The sequence below is a fragment of the Ammodytes marinus genome (assembly GCF_949987685.1).
Source record: "Ammodytes marinus genome assembly, chromosome: 10".
In the NCBI taxonomy this organism is placed as follows: domain Eukaryota; kingdom Metazoa; phylum Chordata; class Actinopteri; order Uranoscopiformes; family Ammodytidae; genus Ammodytes; species Ammodytes marinus.
Genome location: NC_137214.1, coordinates 14,278,812 through 14,300,109, shown reverse-complemented (window position 1 = coordinate 14,300,109; position 21,298 = coordinate 14,278,812). Strand labels below are relative to the sequence as shown.

Genomic DNA, 21,298 nt, shown 5'->3' with positions numbered 1-21,298 from the left:
CATAAAAAAGGCGAAGCCTTCAACCCTAAGAACACCATCCCCACTGTCAAACATGGTGGTGGGAACCTAATGCTTTGGGGGTTGTTTTTCAGCCAATGGACCAGGGAACCTAATCACAGTAAACTGCACCATGGAAAAAGAGCAATACATAAAGATTCTCAACAACAACATCAGGCAGCTGGCAGAGACACTTGGCCTTGGGCACTAGTGGACATTTCAGCAGGACAACAACCCAAAACACAACGCAAAAGTGGTGAAGAAATGGTTAGCGGACAAACACATTAACGTTTTGAAGTGGCCCAGCCAGAGTCCTGACTTGAATCCCATTCAGAATCTGTGAAGGGAGCTAAAGCTCAGGGTGATGGCAGTGAGACCCTCCAAACTGAAAGAGTTGGAGCTCATTGCTAAAGATGAAAGGGCAAAAATACCAGTGGAGACATGCAAAAACCTGGCCAGCAATTATAGTAAGTGTTTGATTGCTGTAATAGCCAATAAGGTTTGTTCTTTTAGCTAACATTACAGTCACAAAGGGTACATAAATACATTCAATCAGTCAAATGCATCTGAAAAGCTGAAACAAGGGAACTTTTTGACATTGTTGCATCAAAAATAATATTCAACAGAGCTATTAACTGAAAAACATACACAGACTAACACCAGATTTAATGTTTGTCTGAGAAATTGGCTGCAAATGTCAGAAACCGCAAAGAGCTTAACCAAATTAAAAAACATAACTTGCTGAGGGGTGACACTGGACAAAATCTAACGCTAACATTCCAGAAGCCTCGCTTCTGTTGAAATCAATGATATGTGGTTCTTCTTTCTTTACCGGCTTCCTTCATTCAGCTGCTGTGGTACAACAGCTGTCTGGTGTAACCACAGTCAAAAACTAAAGTTGCTGTGCCTCATTTAGATGCCACTAGTTTTTTTTTTAAAGTTTTTCAGCTGTGACACAGTTGATGTGACAGAAGACTTGATTCAGTTCTCTTGTCTAAACAAGTTTGTTATCAAGGTGAATCGGCCCTTTCCACAGAATTCAACCAGAAACAAAAGAGTAGGGGACTTTCCTAAGAAGGAAGTCTGTCTTCTGGTTTATTCCTGTTAATAAGAGTGAGAACAGCTTTTCTCAAGTTGTCTGTAATGCCACCTACACCTCAGGTCACTTGGGGATTAACAGCTACAGCTTGATAACCAAATGTTGGTGAAATGGGGCTGTTAACCTGTTCCTCCAGTCACATAAACAGATTTTTACTAATCTGGTAAAATATCTGGTTGTTATAGTTTTTTGGTAAAACGTTGCTGCTTAAAGGTTCAGCCTCTTTAGCACCTGTAGCAGAAAACTCTAAACTCTGTGCAGAGTTCAAAACAGCCAAACTGGACTAAGTGCTGCCTTTCAACCATCACTTCCTGTCTAACAAAACCTCTCCTAGTGAGGGAAGGCTCAACGAAATCAACAGTGTCACACCAATATCAATAAGTTCTCCCTAAATAAGGACAACTGTACAGACAGTCTTATAATGGCAGGGATTTTACTCCCATATCTCAAAATTATTCACACCACTCTCACTAAAAGACCAAAAAATCCAAAAGAGATCCATTAAAAATGCTGTCAAGGGAGATACAGTATGTGCCTCTTTCCTTCAGATATGATTTATGAGAGCCTCTCATACACGGGTCACTGAAGCAGATAGTGCTGCTTTAAGCAGAGACACAATAACAGATTGAGGGATCTACTTAAAATATTAACAACATGACCTGGTATCACATCAAAAGCCTTCTCTTAAAAATGTCTAAGAGTTTAAAAGCCACCAAATGCCTGCATCTGTTCTTACCAGTGTGGACTGGAAGACGTTGGGAGTGTATTCACTCCAATATGTTCAGGGAGGACAAATGATATCAACAAGCAAGGTCACAATGGTTTTAAACATCATCTCGCCCCTTGTGGCAAGAATTGGTAGGACTTGGCCCTCTCTGACGCAGCAAATGTATTCGTAAATCAGCTGCGTTTTCAGCAAAACTGGCTTTTTGTAAAGCTTTTAAATAAGTGGAAAATGATATTCAGGATGGACTATTCAGATTTCATTTCATAATAGACACCTTCAGTGAAATATAAATCATTAGCTTTAATTACATACATTTACAGTTTTATGTTATTGTGGTTTTCCTCCAGCATGTGCTCACCACATTAGAAGAAAAACATCAACTGCACAAAAAAAGTGAATCTTGATCAAATAGATGTCATACATTGTTTTGTCTAAAATGAGGCATGTTTGTTACATGTAGAGCACAGCCACTTACCTTTTGCTCTAATAATGATGAACTTGGCTCTTAAGATTTGGATCCTCGAGGTCAGGAGTTTTTGAAGGGATCCCTATTTCCAGGGATGGTTTGAACACCACACACTTTATCTTCACTGCATATCCAAAGGTGCAGGTCTGCCTTCAACTCTTTGAATGAAACCTCTCAACGTTTTTTGAAAATATTCTTAATAATTCACAACATACGAGTTGATTTGACATTGGACATATATTAATTATGCATAGAAAAATAGAAAACAGCGTTGGTTGTATGCTTTACAATCACAGGCAAGATACTCTACTACAACATGATATTAGAAAGATCTTCAGGCTTTAGTGAAACAGAGAAATAAGCAGTCCTGTGAAATCAAGGCTTCACTGAACACCGAGAGCTTTGTCTAGAAAGTTTGCAAAAGTCTTTGGCTGTCCGGGCGAGAAGGGCTGAAGAACAGAGAGATCCATGGTCCTCAGTGTTTCTGTCAGGGTGCTGAAAGATTAAAAAGCATGTTACTTTCTCTTTGCTAAGTAACCTCATATGTATAAAGTGCAGCAAGCCTGTGAGACACACATACCTGCATGTGCAGTACAACAAGTGGGAGTCCATGTGTAGTTGTCTGGCCAGCTCCAGCTGGTGGTTGTCCATCAGCTTGTCATTGACCACGACCAGCAGTGGTTTGCCTGCACCCAGCGTCTCCAAACAACTTCCTGCACCTGAGGAGGCAAAAACAGGACCCTCAGTCACGACTAGAACTAAAGTCGGCTTGTGATTCTGCAAGTGCCGGTTTCTTTTCATGGAGGTCAACAACATAAAAATGTGTGTCAGTATCACCAGCCTTTTTTGTTGATTGTAGTTCAGTTCACAATAAAGGTTAAATTTGTCTGTTAATGTAGCGTGACGTCAGAAAGATTTTGCGGTATATGGTTCTGTAAAATTATACATGATAGCAAACATGAACAGAGACGAATCACCTGATGACAGCAACTCTCAACTTGATATCGTAAGCAAGAAAGTGAAGTGTGTGTAACTTGAAGGAAACTGGGACAAATTGCAAAAATATGTATACACTTTAGCAGACACTAGTCCCCCCCCCCTTGCTAGGGTAAGTTTTCGCCTCATTAACACACAAATACGTGACTGCTTGAATATCACCCTGTGTCTTACAGTTTTGTCTGTCCTCTGATGCCCTCATGTTGTTTCGCTGACGCTCTGCTGTATTAATCATCAGTTTTTTGTTTAATGTTTGCACACGGCTGACATTCCTGTATTTGCTTTTGCTCCTACATAGACACTGATGTCTTCTGAGCATGCAATAAACACAGACAATACCAGTTTTTGTTGTGGGAACACTTCATATAATGATTAATAGGCATTATGTTTTGAGAAAACTGAATAAAACCGATCGTTGTTTCACATAGCAGCATCAGTTGAGTTTAATGTAATAAAAAGACACAATGTTTCTCCTGTGATTGTCAACACTGATTGTGTGCAAGGTTTTACATATCTCACTGACTTACCTGCATGGCTGATGACGAGGTCGGCCTGTTGGATGTCTTCTGCTATAGAGTCTTTGAATCGAAAAGCCTCCAGTGTAACGCGAGGACAGTTGTCAGCAGTTGGAAGCAGAGATCCTCTTCCAACCTGAAGCACCAGGCGGTCATATCCACGGGCCTTTAGAGCCTGAGGAGAGAGAAACTGCTTTTAAAGTATTTTCTGACCAAACCCCTCAGACTGGTACTTTCTTTTCTTTCACTTGAATGAAACTTTTTTTTTTAATAAACACAAGAAAAGAAAACATTGAAAGGATTTGAAATTAGACATAATGAAACCGATCACAAGTAACACATTTCACTTTGTATTCATCAAGTTCTTGTATTAGATTTGGATACTTAAAGGAATACTTCACCCATACGGAACAGGCGTTCTATCATTATAAAATCACTATTATAATATAATTAATGAGGTTTTTCTTCCCTCTGTCTTCCCTTGGCCCAGCTGTCCTATTAATCCTAGCCCTTACTGTGATGTAAGAAAATGTAGGGTTAGACAGTGTTTCTGCCTTTTCTCAGGCTAGGATGAACCAATTTCATTTTTTTTGTACATTTATACTAAATAGGATCTCAGAATTCAATACACCTTCATATTCCCACCGGTGAAGTAGGTCTTTAAGCCATATTACAACAGTATTTACAAATACCAAAATACTGAGAAAATGGTTTTAATAAAAAATAAAAACAAGTGATGTATTTAAGTATTCTGATAGCCTAAATCGATTTCCTGAGAACATGCTTTAACACCTGACACCTTTCAACATCATCATTTTGGTTTTGTATGTTATTTAGTTGTTATTATTTTCACAGAGATTATCAGCATTTAGGAAGAGCCCAGTCACAATTTAACCCAGGTGTGGTAACTGCATTTCATAAGGTTTTAACCAATTAATGTACAGTTTTTATAAAAAAATAAGTAGCTTCAAGGTTGGAAATGTTATCTTATCCTACATCGTATCAGTTCGTTCCAGCCGTTGATGGAAGGTATATGATGTTTACACTGAGTGACATATTCAATCGCAAGACTTGTTTTTTTCTAGGCTGCATTAGTCCATCAAAGGTATATAGTCCTGATATCTTGTGCATCATTTTATACAAACTCCACATTCTGACTGACGCCATGTTCCTAAAGGTTTACCTCAAAAATAAATATCCTTTAAATTGTATGCTAAATTCATAATTTTGTCAATGCTGATTTGGGGACTGTGAATCAGCAGTGAAAAAAATCTAACATTTAGTGTATTTTTTTTTAAACAATATTTTTGTCTAAAAAAATGTCTGCTGTCCTGGCCCCGTTAATCTGAAACAGTAGCATACACGGCTTACTTTAGCTACAGCGACATCTCTTCCAAATTCCATAAAATAGCGATGACAGCCATCACCATAATGTAAAGAGACTAACTTTTAACTATGCATAAGTAGCCTAGCGTAGGCCTACCTCATACAACCCCAGATGGATAATACCAAACTATCCCTTTAATGTTTTGGATAACAATATAACAAAATATATGCTTATAGGTAGGCCTACATTCATTTGATAGTCTTTCTAGCATTAATGCCCTACTATGTAGCCTACTGTTCTAGGCTACTTTAAATATTACACAGCAGTCAAAATAACTTACTTTTACTCAAGTAGGCTACGGTAGACATTTAATTTATTTGAGTAGCTTTATTCCTTCACTTCATACTGATACTTTTCCCTCAACTACATTGACAGCTGGTTATTATTATGGAATAATAAATTCAAATTCTACAGCTGTACGCTTTTTGAACTTTTATATTTTTCATAGTGCGATAGGCTACTTGTAAGTGAGTTGAATAGGCATACCTCTTCCACCACTGATAACCCAAAATAATTGGAAACAGTAGCCTATACTGTAGTAGTAGCGAAACGCTGTGACTTGTCTCTTCTTCATTAATTATAGCCAGCTGTAGGCCTAGGTTACTCACCTGGACAGCCTCTGAGCCAGTGACGGTTGCGATGAGCTCGTCAAAGTTCGTGGTGCCGACAGTTACAAAAACTGTCTTCATGGCTGCTCGAGTGAAAACGGTCAGCTATGTGGGTATTTTTATTTTTTAACACTTTTTAAAGCACAAGCCTCCTCTTTGCCTCTTTTAGCTGATCTTCCTCCTGACAGCTGCTTCCGCTTCTTAACGGTGACGTGAAACGCGGCAGGCTGCCACCCAGAGGCCTGGAGCTGTAACTGTAACCAGTTGTATCTTGAATGAATCTGAGCAGATTTTTTTCTTCTTCACATAAATAAATACATTTAAATATATCAGTTAAATAATGTGATCACATTAGACACATTTGTTGAGATGTGAGTTTTCATAATCCAAAATGCAAAAATCCCACATAGCCTATTATCAGACTAGTTAGCTAGGCTACTTATTTAATTTCAATCGAGTCTGTGCCTTTTTTATTTTCGCCTTGACACTGAATTAACATTTTGCTTGATTGCATTATTCATCGTGAAAAATACAACAAAACAAATCCAATACATGGCTACAAAATAACAAACCCAAGCAGGGACAGTTTCACTGTGGCATTAGTAGGCCTATGATAAAAAATGACAAGCTCATTCGCCCTGTTTCATACTCCAGTTTAGATTATGTCTGTGTGGTGAATATTCCTAAATTCATTTCCGTTGACCACAAATTGGCAAAAAGTGTGTCTGTTCAGTGAACTAGTCCATTGTCCACAGCAGAGGGACACATGGAAAAACATGCTTGTTTATCAAAAACACTTGTTGTGAAAATCAAACCAGCAAGTTACGATGGCCCCTTTAGGCCTACCAGTTTACAGAACCAAGACTATTTATAAACACCAGATTTGTTTTCAACTCACATAGGCTATTACAGAGAGGTAGCGGACTGTGAGGAGATATTCACTGATTTTGACAAAAAGTGATTTTGACAACAAGCTTTCTCAAGAATCGCTGACTCCACCTTTGAGGAGGCATTAGAAGGACATTAGTGAAGTACATCCACATTATGAAGAACTTTAGGGGGCAGTCAGCTGATGAGGACGAGGCTACTGCTGTGGTGGAAGTTCTTGGTTAGAAAAGTTAAGATTCCACTGCAAAGACAAAGCAGTGGCAGTGAGCTGACACCCTGATTGGTCTGTTGATTATTGAGGACATGCACAGATCTGAGATAAAGTGCACAACAAATTTCAGTTCTCATGGAACAATTTTCTGGGCAAGTATGTCCAACCAAACGTGACATGAATTAGATGTACTTAATGACCTCAGATAACATACATTTAGTGACAACTTTGAAGAGCAAGCACTCCTGCAACACACAGCATGAAAAGACTTCCTGAACCTGGATCATGCAGGTGTACACCAGCAAACCTGCTGACACTTGACACAGACAGCTGGGCTACGGGTGCAAATATTTTGTCTCCAGAAGCCCTTGAAAACAAGCTGAGCTCACAAGAACCCAGCAAGAGCATGTAGGTATAGGTCATAAAAGGTCCAATAGAATGAGGGACAAGTTCAAGTTTAGGTGACACAAGGTTCAGTGAGGGACAAGTACAATTTTGAGTTGTTTTTCCACTTTGAGTTATACTTTACTCTATATACCAGTCAGAACTATTGCAGTTTATGTATGATCCCCTCAGCTGTCTTTTTTTCCTTTTTTGCAGTTGTCATTTGCTTTTATCACAAGGTGTCATACTGTATTGTCAAATTGCTTTATTGTTTTCGTGCTTGTTAGCTGCCAGGTCCTTTTGTGGGATAATCTGAACAGTTTTCTTGTAAACTACACGATAAAAAATAAAGATTATAAAAGGCAATTCATTACTGTTTGTTAACCTTGTCCTCCACAAGTTAATGCTACACAAGACTTCTATTCCAGTCTAAAGTATTTTAAACTGCAATCGACCTAAACCATGGTTAGAGCTATTTCCAGGCCCCCTTATAGTATACTGGGAACCTAAATGTGGTCAGTGTGAAGGTGCAGGCTACAGCTTCTCTCTCCTTTGATAAAATAATCCTGTAGTAGAACATAAATGACTTGTTTTCTTGGTAATAATCATGTTTTTTGTAAAGAATGTGTTTTGTTGCAGCTAGCTACTCTAGTCTCTCTCCCAGCGCACAAATGCTTATCCCACCCAAAAAAAAGAAAATAAACACTAGTTGGACAAAGCTGAATGATCGCTCTGGTAACAGGCTGTCCATTAGCCTACTGGACGCCGAATATTAGACCCATGATAAGACGACCGACTTTTTACGACCTATTTTCAGGGGAAAATCCCTGTCTTATATTCGGACCATCATCGCTGCATGTAACAATATTGCATTGGTGTAGTTAATATTTTTGCTATCAATGTAGCGAGCAGGCTGAGCTTTTTTTTTCAGCACCCCCTGCTGACAATATGTTCCAGCAGCGATGTGAATACCTAAACTTATCTTGAGGTATGTGGACACTGACAGTAGTAAACCCAGCAGGAACCAGGACGACACTCTTAAAAAGAGTAATTTCTTTCCCTCAAGAAGCTTGAAGGAGCTGTGGTGACCCTGCTAATTCAGAGACGTCAACGACCCTACAACAGCAGCTGCTAGGCACACAGGCTCACCCAGCAGCTCCACCTGACAACCGTAGAGTGAGAGGAAGAAGGGACCCGCTTTGTGCTCCGTGGGATGTGAAAACTACATCAGTACCAAGTGGGAGGAATTCAAGAAGAAGAAAAAAAATAAACATATATAAAAATTGCATAAAACACCCCCAAGTCCACTTCACTCTGCCAGTCTGTAGCAGGAAAAACATCTTCACACAGCAAAAAGGAAGTGGAAAGTGTGGCCTGTTCCTGAGAGTTGGTATTTTAAGACAATGTGGCTTCAGAGAGTTTTAACTCCTTGTTTTCTCTTAGTCACATAAATGTCATTATGTGGGGTCACACTACTCTGCATACTAAAACATACATAGGCTATATAATTCAGTTTGCACTAGTAATTGAAATAAAGTTATACTTTTTTTTTTAAACTAAACATTTAAAACGTGGGCTAAAATGTAAGGATTGGATAAGTTAAACAATAAAAATAAATATGTGGACCTAAGACTTTGCACATGACCAGCAAGAACAATGAGGGGGGAAATGGGCCCGTTTTTTAGCGGTCTCTGATGCTACAATGGAAATGATCAGATTGGGATCAGTAAGAGAGAAAACAAGCATTGTTCACACATAACTGGTTATGTATCATTTAAAGATAATACCAACATGGTCCCCTATAACTATAACCACGGTAGAAAGGCCAGCAAGTTTATTAAAAATGATGACAGCTTCTTATCTTTAAGGGGGGGAAAAAAGAAACATGAGACCAAGGTGCAACAGAAATTATTTAAGGCTCTGTTAAATCCTCAGCTTCAAAAAACAAACAGAAAAACATTGTACCATGTATCCTGAAAAGTCACAAAAAGCGAAAACTAGTATAAAATTAAAAGATTAAAACTGGCTACCCATGTCATTAGTTTTAGCATTATTTTTAATAAATAGGTTACTATAAGAAAAAGAAAAATACAAAGTTAAATCTGATTAGCTGTGCCAGAACTTTATCAAACCACATTGCAGCGGGAGTTTATATCGATGACAAGACAGTCAGACAGCATCTCCTTAATTTAAAGCAACACACGTCATGTAGTAAAACACAATTATGCACTGTGAGCTTCCTTTGGTCATTCCAAAATCATTCCCCCACAGAGGCTCCTCGAAAAAACTGAAAATGGAAGACCTGCGTCCACGCGATTCATGCCTTGTAGAGAGAAAATGACTCTTCCCCGTCACTTCAAGTTGGTTTTAGTAGAACATTTTCAATTTTGAGCATGCATGTTTTCAGATGAGTTTAGCTGCTTCAGGCTACTGCTACACAGTGTACTGGGAGTGAAGTGACTGTCCCCTGTCGTAAATCTTATAAATTTAATCAAAAAAAGTCATACATTCAGTTTGACATTCCTGAAGATAACAAAAGTCATACTGTAGTACACACTGCTGTAGTTTGTGTCAGTTAGGATAACTATTTTAGAATTGGTTTCTTTCTAAATAAAGCGAGCAGTAGACCTGGGCAGCAAACCGGTCCAAGTACATGCTTAAAAGTAAAAATGTTTCAATATCATGAAATACTTTGTCAAATTCCAAACTTTAGACATAATACAAGTAATAATAAAGTATATAATAGTGATTAAAGCAGCTTTAAAAAGAAGCTGCAACCTCACAAACACTTCCGTTTATTATTTCAGGAATACTTCCGACTAAAAGGAGAGAGAGAGAGAGAGAGAGAGAGAGAGAGAGAGAAAGGGGCTGAAATTCACAGATGGCCGTTGTCGCTCATTACAAGTTTGTCTGTCTTGACTCCACCCTGGGTCGTCGCAAAGGCCGTCAAGGTTGCAGCAGAAACGTCTTTTAACAGTTATGATATCAAAAATAGGGCCGACGTCTTTCCTGTCAGTTGCTCTTTGACACAGAGTCAGAAATGACCGTGAACAAAAACCTCACCAGATGCAGTAAAGTCAGTCGATTCTAAAGCCATGTTGTGGCCTCGTTCATGGTTCATTAAAATCCTTGTGGGATCCAGTCAAATGATGCATCTATAAAATAAAAGAGAAAACACAACACAGCCTATTAATAGCTTGTAAGATGAATATGTTTAAATGGGTAAAACCTGCATATCTATTTGTGTTGGCAGTGGTTAACACAGGCAACATCTGTCACAGGAACTGAAGTGAACCTCCTGTTTTGGAACAATCTCTTTTTCAGGATGTCACTTTTTCCTCTTTCTACAGCAGCTCTGTCTGCGTCAATATGTTCTACTCTTCTGGGTCTTTTCCCTCTCGGCACTGAGCTGCTCATACAGTTGTACTCAGCCGCATACTTTCTGCCATCTTATGATAACAAATTAAACCAACGGTTTTGCGCCCGGCTGCACCACCTACCAGTCTTTCTCACTTACAGCCAAAGCTCTCCCTAGCACTCGTTGAAGTGCCACAGAGTCATCCATGTGTCACATTTCTCCTCAGCCTGGGAAGTGTTTTACACAGGCCCTGCAGGGACATTTTCTCACATTTTGTTAACATTTGTTAGCGACCCTGCAGTGCTTGTGAGACCTTTAGCGCAGCCCCCAAATAGGAACACCACCCAGGGTTCAACATAACTTTTTTTTCCTACTGGCCCGCCGGGCCAGTGGATCTGAGTTTTACTGGCCCCTTGTATATTTTCACTGGCCCTGCACACACTTTTTTTTTCTTCATAATTTAGTGTCAATAATTATAATACCTGTATTAGAAAAATAAATAAAGATAACCAGATCTAAAGGGAATATCTATACTGTAACAGTATAGATATTCCCTTTAGATTTGGTTATTTTTATTTTAGTTAATTATATGAAATGTTGATATTGCTCATACACATAATATAAAACCAGGCAAACATATTGAATTAGAAGCCTACAACTGAAAGTATGTTGAAAGAGTCGGCCAGTATTTTAAAGTCCAGTAGTTTGATTTTATGATTTTTGATTGTTTTTATTCTTGAATTTGGGCAGTTTAATGAATAGTTCACCTGCAGAAGTCATGTTCAAAATAAAAAAAAAATAAGAGATGAAGGTCTGATCATTCTTTGTGGTGTGGTAGGCTGTTTTTATTACTTTCTCTATATGCATTAGGGATGTGAATGTGTCGACCGAATGACCGGTTTTCCACTTGCGCTCAAGTTGACTTTAAAAATAGAATAGAAATACGAAAATCAGGGGGTTATGCCGTTTTTTTAATGGGATATTTCACCGTGTATGTGAGTTCACGTCTGGTCGTGAGCGCGCTGCAGGAGTGTCACTTCTCCATGAAGTGTCAGCTTCACATAAGAGTCCGGTGTGGGACCATTTTTTCAAACTATTGATAAAAAACAATGCAGTGCAAAATATGCAGCATAAGTTAAACGCTCGTCTGAGACTATGACGTTAAATCACCTTAGAAACACACAATGCGTTCGTCCGATCACAGCAGCGTTTCACCGTGTGATCTCGCCAGCGAGTGAGCCGCCGCGCAGATGAACTGTGGTTTGTGGCTAAAATAATAACCGGGGATATTGTCCCCGTTAGCGATTTCAATGGGAAAGACTTCCGCGATTTGATTGAATGTCTCGAGCCTGAAAACACAGTGCCAAACTGCGCGACTATAGGAACTGTACAGTGAGCGGAGTCCCTCCGTTCGTTTCTGTCTACAACCGACACAATCACCGGAGACGCATTCACAGCGTTTAAATAACGCCTCTCATTTGTATTACCATTGGGGCTTGTATGCAAATACTGTAACATTACGGTGGCAGATAAAGGAAAAGCGCAGTTATCACTTTCTGCACCTCAACCTCTGCTGTGGGAAGAAAGAAAGGGGGCAAAGCAAGTCGATTGATTTGTCGACTCGCAGGCGGACGGTAGGCAGCTCTGCCAACGGAGCGAGAGTGCACCCGCTTCTTGCTCCACCTGTCAAAACGCCCACGCATCGGTTGTCCATTAAAAAATATATTTAATATTAGGTTTATTATATTGAGTCTTAAATAAACACTGCTTTCATTACGACTCTCAACGCGCATTTCAATGAACCATGATAGTCTACAAAAAAGGTAGTCTACAAAAAGATACTGAACTGTGATTGGCCAGTCACTGGCCCGGGCGGGACAGTGACTGGCCAATCAACTTGCCCTGCATATGATTTTACTGGCCCCGGGCCATACGTTATGTCGAACCCTGCCACCGTGCAAAAAGATGAGTAAAAGATTGGCGGTGCTTGTACCATTTCCTCACTGTACCACACAGGCCGTGCAGCACTGCTCCTGCTTCTCGGGCAGCGTGGAGTAATTCATCTGTCGGACGATCTCGGCGAACAGCTCGTCCACCATGGTCTTGCTCTTGGCAGACGTTTCGATGAAAGGACAGCCCCACTCCTGGGCCAAAGCCCGCCCGTCTGCCCCCGCCACTTCACGCTCAGATTCCAGGTCCACTTTGTTCCCGACCAGGATCAACGGAACCTTCTCAAAGCGCTTCACTCGCACGATTTGGTCTCGCATTGGTCTGATGTCCTGAAATGCAAATAGGGAGAAGAAGATATGGCTTTTGGTTGCAGTGGGAGTGGGAATCAGTTGCCAAATATAGCCCTTCTGCAGTTACAGTCATTAGCAGAGAGACATGTCTGTATGCGTACTTAAAAAACTGTTGATTCTTGAGTGCGCCGCTGATGTTAACACAACATAATGCAAAAATGAAATGTAGACAGCTGCAAAAGACTTAAATAATTGAGTGTGACTATGAACAAATGGTCAACACATATAGAGTATGTATACAGCCAAAAACAGTAACCAAAGATAATTATAACGGATGATATGTTTCATAACTTTTTACACATGTATGGCTGTCTTTCTTATATTTTTCTAGTTATGAGGGTAATTCAGTATGTTGCGAGTTTGAGATGTGTCTACCTTTCCCTGAACACTTTTAAGCAATGCAGCTGTTGTTGACACCTCATGTGACAGCCAGGTTGTGGTTGTTTAACATCAAAATGACAGCGCATTCATTTCTAATTGAAATTAAAAGTTTGTTAAAAAGTATCCAATGTGCCAAACGTTTTAAGTCTATTGTCTAAACCTTTGATTAAAATGTAATGCTTACTTGTGTGAGGTACGTCTTTGAAATATAAAGTACAATATGGACGAGCTCATAACATGAATCACAACCCAACAAAGCCTATAAACCAATGTTTCAGCAGGTTTCAACAAGTTCAAATTTCAGACTTTGTTAAATTTTTAAGAATATAATGCATGCAATAGTCCTATTCTACACCCATACTGGCAAAAATGTGTAAGGGAGAGACACAAAATAGGAGTCCCTAAATCACTTTGTAGAGTAAATGTATGTATTCACGTTCAACATGAATTCTATGGGCTGGCTATCTGATGTTTACTATAACGTGATTATACACACTTTTTCCAAAAACACATTTAACAAGTTTTAAGAAATTTCTAGACATTTGAAGGCCTAACATTCTGATTATCATAAAACCCTGCTAATCGTCCTGATTCACAACCTATCAATGAAGAGCTTCATTACGTGTGTGATATAAGGTGTGTGTATGATGCACATGAGCTATACCTGGAAGCTCTGCTGGTTGACCAGGCTGTAGACCAGGATGAAGCCCTGGCCGTTCTTGATGTACAGGTCTCGCATGGAGGCGAACTGCTCAGTCCCCGCCGTGTCCAGGATCTCCAGCACGGAGGGCGACGAGTCCACCTCGATCTCCTTACGGTAAAAGTCCTCGATGGTGGGGTCGTATTTCTCAATGAAGGTGCCGGTGACGAACTGGACTGTGAGCGCGGACTTGCCGACGCCGCCGCTGCCCAGCACGACCACTTTGTATTCCTTCATCGGGGCGGCGGAGGCAGGCTAACTTAGCAGCTAACGACTTAGCTACAACGCCGTACCTGCTCCGGAAACATCTACCAGGCCTTTTAAAACAGCAAACGAGCGTACTGGCAAAATGCTAGGCACATACAAATAACTCCCCTTCGTTCACACGAACCCAGCTGTGACGCTCATACTCGTTGTTTTTCTCACATTTCCAGCTACTTAGCGAGTAAAAGTTGTTGTCAGTTAGCTCGCTGACGGCTAAACTCACGCGGTGCCATGCTCGAGACTCAAGCCACTACACCCGAAAACTGACTAAGCAGACGAACCTGGGACTTACAGGTGGACTTGATTTCTAGGTATAGAATGGGTGAAACACATTACGCTTCCCCCGCAGGCCGTCTCCGCAATCACACACAGCAGCCCGCCAGTTAATGTCTGTCTGTCCGCCCAGGCCTGGTTCTGGTTCCGGCCCAGCCCAGCGCCTCGGCACCCCGCCGTGCTATCGATGAACAAACCGCTGATAAGGTATTATTATCATAGAGTCCATTGGCTGCGGTTTGCTGCAGCTCCAGTGAATGTTTGAATCTGTGCTGAGCAGGTTTGGTCACAGAAAGAAAAGCCTTTTTTTCCACCAACTGATTTCCTGAAGCTAACAGTCTGGCTTCCGCTAACGACAGCAACACGTCCGGCGTGACTGTTTTCAAAATAAAAGTGGAGGAATCTGAAACCTAAATAATTGATACACTGTCTATATCACTAAAATATAGGCATACCTGATATTACTATACCTCATTAATGAAAGCTGAAATATTCTTAAGAAATGCGATTTAATTTACCTTTCCATTTGATTGAGCCACACTTTACCCCATCTGAAAATCAGATTTTCTTTTGGAGGATTACCTTCTCTCAGCATGCTGCTTTGAAATAGAAGTGTAGGCCTACATGGTGTGACATCTTGGTTAGGTGTAGTTACAGATGATACAAACCCTTTGAACAAGAGGCGAAATATACACTGATTTTAAGTCTGTAATTAAGTTTTTCTCCAAAATGAATTAAATGTAAACGTGGTTGGTATGATACTTTCTTGTTTTCTTTCAGCACATAATGAAAATAACTTACAAACTTAAATCACATAATTTATACATACATCTCATAATTCAGGAGATACATGGTCAGTGTCAGGTGAGAACGAACCACAAAACACACCACAAGAGCATCACAATTATGTGTTTTATTAAAGGTCAAACAAACATTGCAGAACGCATCATATATAGGCACAGTAACTTACTCTTAATAGCGATACATTGCAAAATAAGTTGGCATGTAGCACAGTAGCACATAGAAGCACCACAAGCAGAAAACAGAGTGATACGGAAGATGACTAAGAAACAGCAGTCACTTTCAAGTCTGTCCTACAGTGGCAGAGAGTTTTTCATATGGCTTAGTCCTGAACAGTCTATGGTCCTCATCGACGGGTTGCCATTCAGTCTGCGATTGTACCCAATTTAATAATGACTCACCAACAAAGGATTTAAAATAAATAGATTTTACACACATATTTAATTCATGTGCTGTTTTAGTTCAATTTAGACGTAAAAAGTAAAAACTACACCTTGCACGATAAAGGCACAATTACAGCTGAATTGTTTTAAAATATTTGAAACAATAAATCAATTTCACAAAACACAATCGTATTCACTTGTTGGTGTCCTGAACCCACAGCATGTTAAGTGCAATCCGTGTACTTTTCCCACACGTGTGGCATCAGAGGGCGGGGAAGGTTTTTACCAGAATGACTCAGTCACTAGGACAAGTGCCATGGCAACACAATTGCTGGCTTTTTCCTTTTTTCATGTCCAAATCTGCAGGAATAAAACTGTGTAAGGATGTTGTTGCTGTTGCTGCGAGAATAACTTTGGATAACCAGATTATTTGCATCTTTGACTTAAATCCTAAGGAGAATTCAGACAATGCTGATGACCAAATCAAAGTTAATTTAAAACCATATGAACACATCCATGTCCCTAGAGTTCAAATCTGCTCAATTTTTTCTCCTGTCTGCTTTTCAGCCTGCAGGTGGCGCTCCTCTGTGCTTTATTTTGGTGCAGGAGAGATGGCTGCACCTGCATCTGTCATGATGAGCATTTCAGGACATGGTTAGAACTGGTTATAAAATTATCCAGACTGTTTTTTTCTAATCCACCTCTCTTGTTTGATGACAGGATCAGATATTACTGAACTAAAAATGCCCAGTGAATGAATTGAAAAAAGCTTCATATTTTTAAAGCTAGGCAATGTCATGCTTGGCAAAGGACAGGGCTCTAGCAAACAAACAAAAGGATGGATCCCTCAAAGCAATCTTGACCTACTGTAATAAAATTATAGACATACTCGTATTATTAACAATACATGGATTTGATTTTTAGTCAACTCTTTTATCTATATTTATTCAAAATAAATTTTGAGTATTTTGACATAGTTATGTACATAAGTGCAAACAAGGTGAACATCACACATTCGTATACACCTCAGCAAGGATCGACATCACCCAGCACAGCTGGGCAGGAAGAGGCCATCGGACAAATGTTCTTGGCCAAATCTGAAATAAAAGTCACTAATGAAAGCTCACGCCTCAAAGCAGAGGGGAACGGAGTGAGGGCCGTCCACCAGGTGAACAGTGAGGATTCAATAGTTTGATTTTAAAGAAACAGATGAAAGATCTTTCACTTAGTCCAAAAGCCTCTTTACCTCCCTGACATAAAGGTGTTAGCTTTAAAAGTCCATTCTTATTTCTCAAAAACACCATGTACAAGAACAATAAACAAACAATTAAGGTAAAATAAACAACTAAATAAACACCTGATCTTCCGTAAGGACCTTTGGATATTACAAGGAATTAATTTTTCCATACAAAATATTTAATCACGTCGCAATGACAAGACAAACTAATTAGACATTCCCTTTTTGAATAAGTTAGTGTTGTACGCTATTTCAATGAATGTGAAAAAAAAAATCACAAATATGATAATAGAAAGGTAGCCATGTTGTCATTTTGTTGCCACAGCAACAAATACCATTAACAATGACTCCATCATTGTATACAAATGATTTTCATTTCATATCTTTTATCTTGTTGGTCTAAACAAACTATTAACTACATATAAATGATTTATTTTTATTTCCATGCTGTATTTCATTTTATATATATTTTTTTTATGTCAGATTAACAAAAAAAATCTTAATTTACCATTAATACATGTCACTTTCATACACAGTAATCACTTCTTTATATAGTGATCGAGAAATAAGGCCCATTGTCTGTGACCCGGGGAACAGAAGTATGCTCAGGACGGAACAAACGGTGCACATGCTAAAGGATCTGGTCACTGCACACAATGATCAGAGCACTTTGCATATTCCAGAGTAATGATTTGTGATTGTATGTGAAAAAAAACAATGTCTGAAGGAAATCAAGTACAATAAAATGAGAGAGGAAAAAAGATAAAAACTAAAGGAGAGAAACACTTCTGTTCAAATTATTCAAAAACTTTTGAGTCAATGCAGCTGCTTACCTCACTCAAAAGCAGAGGTTAAGGACAATTACGCTTCTGTACTAGAAATTACATTTCTTTACAGTTGTACGATAACAGGTTTATAATGGGCAACGTTCTGGTGAACCCACCATGTAAATAAAATATCATAGTTTTAATAAATCATTCGGCATTTGGGAAAATAATACACCTATTCACTTCGTTTTGGAGATTTAGATCATAAGAATGATCTCACTCTCACGTCTCATGTCTGGTCAATATAAAGCTTAACATTAAGACTGGAAACAGGGGAGAAAAGTTAGCCAAGCCCTATCTGAAGTAGAGTGAGACAGTTAAATTGTCTCATATTAGCTGACTGCCTAGTTCAGAACGTATGTCGGCTGATAAGTAACAGATTGCAGTACAGAAATAAATTATTATAAATATATCAACGTATAGAGTGCACTTACAAATTCAACAATACTTTCTGCAAGCAATCCCAAAATGCTATTCCTTCCTCTTTTTTTTTTAAAAGATGTGAAAAACGATAATTATTAACGGTCTGAAATCTTACTTTTCTGCGTACTGTTGAGTAAACTACTCCATTGACTGATATTAGACAGAGCCATAGTGACAGTATGTTACTCACACTAAAGCGACAAATAGTCCCTTTTACATTTCTGTTTGTGTTTTCATCAAACAAACAAGATTCAACAAGTTAATTAGTGATCTTTAGAGGTGCTGTTAGATCTATTTTGCTACCTTAAAACAATTTCAGGCTAGCCTTTTTCCTCTGTTTCCAGTCTATATGCTAAGATAATTGGCTGCTTGGTCAAGATTCATATTTAACACACAAACATGAGCGCACTATCCATCTTCTCAACTTACTTGGAAAGGAAGCGAATAAGCATATTGTTTCTTTAAGAGACACATTAATACCACTCTAACTAGAACTCAAATTACATTTGCTGGAGTTAGAGTAGCACACTGATCGAGGTACTGATGGGGGAAAAAACATTCCCCCATCCAATCCCAAGGTCAAACCCAAGAGGCAGTGCTTCCAACCCGAGCCCATTAAACACAACTTGCAGTGTTGATGGTCGGGAAGCCAGGGAAGGATTGCATCCTTGTTGCACCACTATCAACTCCTACTGGATGGTCTGTCTACAATGTTACTTCTGCATACAGCCTCCCTAGAGTGGGATTCAACAGTAACAAAGACTTCAGTATAGGGAACAACAGGCCGAGCAACATCATGTGAAAACGAAAGAGAATGCTAAAATGAATAAAAGAAAAAAGAAAGTTGCACACTGATTTACCCAATTTTGCCCAATGATAATTACATTGTTTATTGGTGCATTTGGGCACTTTGGGTACTTTCAAAGTTAAGGGTACAAAGACTGAGTAGCAATAAATGGTACTGTGATGTACTTGTAAAAGTACAATTCTGCTCTACCTTTTCTGAGAGTGAAAGATATTTCTAAAAGTAGTCACACCACCGACTGACATTAAATATAAATCTATATAACAATACACATACTTTAATATTGTCTTTACACAGTATCAGCATGGTACCTATGTGACCTCAGAAATAGTCTATATATATAGTGAATCATTACATTTCTACATGCCTGTCTTTTAAAAGGCCATGTGTAGAGTTTTTGCTTTAGATACATTCACGACACAATAACATTATTTAAAATTAATAATGATCAGTGGGAAATGCCATAACATCTGCAGCATTCACAACTAACCGAATATGTGATTCGTTGTCTCTTTCAACTAACATATGTTTGCACACAACTCACACAATTTTTTTTCTTGACATTAATGAATAGACAGCATAGCTGTCTCAGAAAATATACTAGTAGATATGTGTTTTAATATTATAATAATGTACCAAATAACACTTATATTGTTGAGCACTGGTCTGTCCGTACAGTGTTTTGACAGTTATGGGTTTAAGGAGACTTGAAAGAGGCACATTTGAATTTGGATAAAAGTGAGTTCAGCCCAGTTTTCAAAACCATTACGTTCAATTTTACACACCTAGAGCCTTTCCTTACAGACATTTGGAAACCAAAAATCCTACTTAGTTTTTTACCATCAGACATCAAACGAGTGATTTATTCCTCCATCTCCTGACTTTACCATAACTCAGGTCTGGTTATACCAACCAGGCTGCAATATTCAGAGTCTGAGGACTATTGACAAAAAGGACACATTAGTAGAAAAGACGACACATTATAAAGTCGGTCAGGACATTTCAAGTTCTCAGCTTTCTCCCTGAAGAGCCTCTTATTCAATTCAAAAGCTGCAGAGAAGGAGACAATTAAACAAACAAACTGCCTTTTTTTAAATACATCCCTGCATTGAAACAGGAATATACATAATTCGAGGGACTGGTCAGGTATTGCATTAGCCTTGCATTTAACCACCACTTTGCACACACAGACCTTAGGCACAACATCAGGACACACAATCCAGATTTCATATTGTGCAATAACTCTAAAATAACAGTAAATGATAATAAGGTGCCAATTATAAAATTGTGTAATTTTTGAGAAGTTTAATTTGGTCTTTACTGGGATTTTAGGTGAGTTAAACACAGCAAAAGAGGGTTTGTTGCTGAGGCAGAGACTCATCGTTGTATTAGGTGAACATGACAGCGCCAGAAGATTGTCATTCTTTTACACTGTGTTTTGATCAAATCACGGAGGAATAAGGATAAACAAATATTCACTTTCAGACACTACCCATCAGGAATAAGATCACTAATCAGACATCACGACTAAAGATACTTCATCACTCAAATCCAACCGTTTTAATCATATGAGCTGTCTGATATATTACTGGTAGAATTATAGAGAACATGTCTTCTCTTGCTTAAAGGCAGTGTAAATCTCTAAACTCAGCCCCTTTAACATAGAAGTGACTCTCTTAATTTGATGTCACTCTATCAATTTGTTTTTTAAAGTTGTGGCGTTATATGAAAACTATCCAGAATTTAAAACTGGGGGATAAAAACGGACTAAAATCATACTTTACATTTATGAAACAATATCAATTTAAAGTGCCGATCACTGTAATCACTAGATTTTTCCAACCAGTATTTTTGTAACAACAGATATTGCCATTAATTGCAAATAACAACATCTTTCAACGTATGCTATTAATGTTTTGAATTATTCTGGGAAACTAAGTCTTATCTGCAGCTGAGCAGATAAATCAAAGGCACAAACAAATTAACAACAACTCATGGACGTATTCGTCGTATGAGACCATCGGAACAGACTGAATATAGACATAATACAACACAACTGTTACTTTTTTAGACATCTTGAAACGTAAACATGACATGATATGAAACACTCTTTCTTTTTGACAACACTTAACGGTTGTAGACCAGCGACAAGTCTTTTTGCCGTTTGAATGGTCTGAATTTCCAGAATGAACTTTTCAGAGTTTCTGACTTTGGAACAGTCAATTGTGGTGGGTCGCCTCATGAGATGGCTCCAACAAATAAAGGGCA

General features: G+C 38.9%; 3 protein-coding genes across 3 annotated transcripts in view; all 3 read right to left on the bottom strand.

Annotated features, from left to right (window-relative positions):
• tmem265 (transmembrane protein 265) overlaps window positions 1–21,298 on the bottom strand; it is a gene marked incomplete at its 3' end in the record, with an annotated part of 224,620 nt that overhangs the window by 184,563 nt on the left and 18,759 nt on the right. The window contains exon 2 of the mRNA XM_080035680.1: window positions 10,092–10,146. The remainder of the gene's footprint in view (window positions 1–10,091; window positions 10,147–21,298) is intronic.
• Window positions 2,156–5,984, bottom strand: LOC307256852 (UDP-N-acetylglucosamine transferase subunit ALG13). Its single transcript, XM_080035964.1, has 4 exons — window positions 5,796–5,984; window positions 3,813–3,975; window positions 2,870–3,008; window positions 2,156–2,784 (listed from the first exon to the last, which is right to left on the bottom strand). Exons 1-4 carry the CDS (start codon window positions 5,874–5,876, stop codon window positions 2,673–2,675), a joined length of 495 nt encoding a protein of 164 aa, XP_079892090.1. The 5' UTR covers window positions 5,877–5,984; the 3' UTR covers window positions 2,156–2,672.
• Window positions 9,098–14,898, bottom strand: rap2c (RAP2C, member of RAS oncogene family). Its single transcript, XM_080035679.1, has 3 exons — window positions 13,982–14,898; window positions 12,630–12,915; window positions 9,098–10,433 (listed from the first exon to the last, which is right to left on the bottom strand). Exons 1-2 carry the CDS (start codon window positions 14,252–14,254, stop codon window positions 12,637–12,639), a joined length of 552 nt encoding a protein of 183 aa, XP_079891805.1. The 5' UTR covers window positions 14,255–14,898; the 3' UTR covers window positions 9,098–10,433; window positions 12,630–12,636.

Excerpts from the sequence above, each read along its gene's own strand:
- LOC307256852 (XM_080035964.1), bottom strand. The coding sequence starts at position 5,876 with ATGAAGACAGTTTTTGTAACTGTCGGCACCACGAACTTTGACGAGCTC. Across the intron at positions 3,976-5,795 it reads CTGGCTCAGAGGCTGTCCAG|GCTCTAAAGGCCCGTGGATA; the intron begins GTGAGTAACCTA and ends CTCTCTCCTCAG. Across the intron at positions 2,785-2,869 it reads TTGTTGTACTGCACATGCAG|CACCCTGACAGAAACACTGA; the intron begins GTATGTGTGTCT and ends TTAATCTTTCAG.
- rap2c (XM_080035679.1), bottom strand. The coding sequence starts at position 14,254 with ATGAAGGAATACAAAGTGGTCGTGCTGGGCAGCGGCGGCGTCGGCAAG. Across the intron at positions 12,916-13,981 it reads TCAACCAGCAGAGCTTCCAG|GACATCAGACCAATGCGAGA; the intron begins GTATAGCTCATG and ends TTTGCATTTCAG.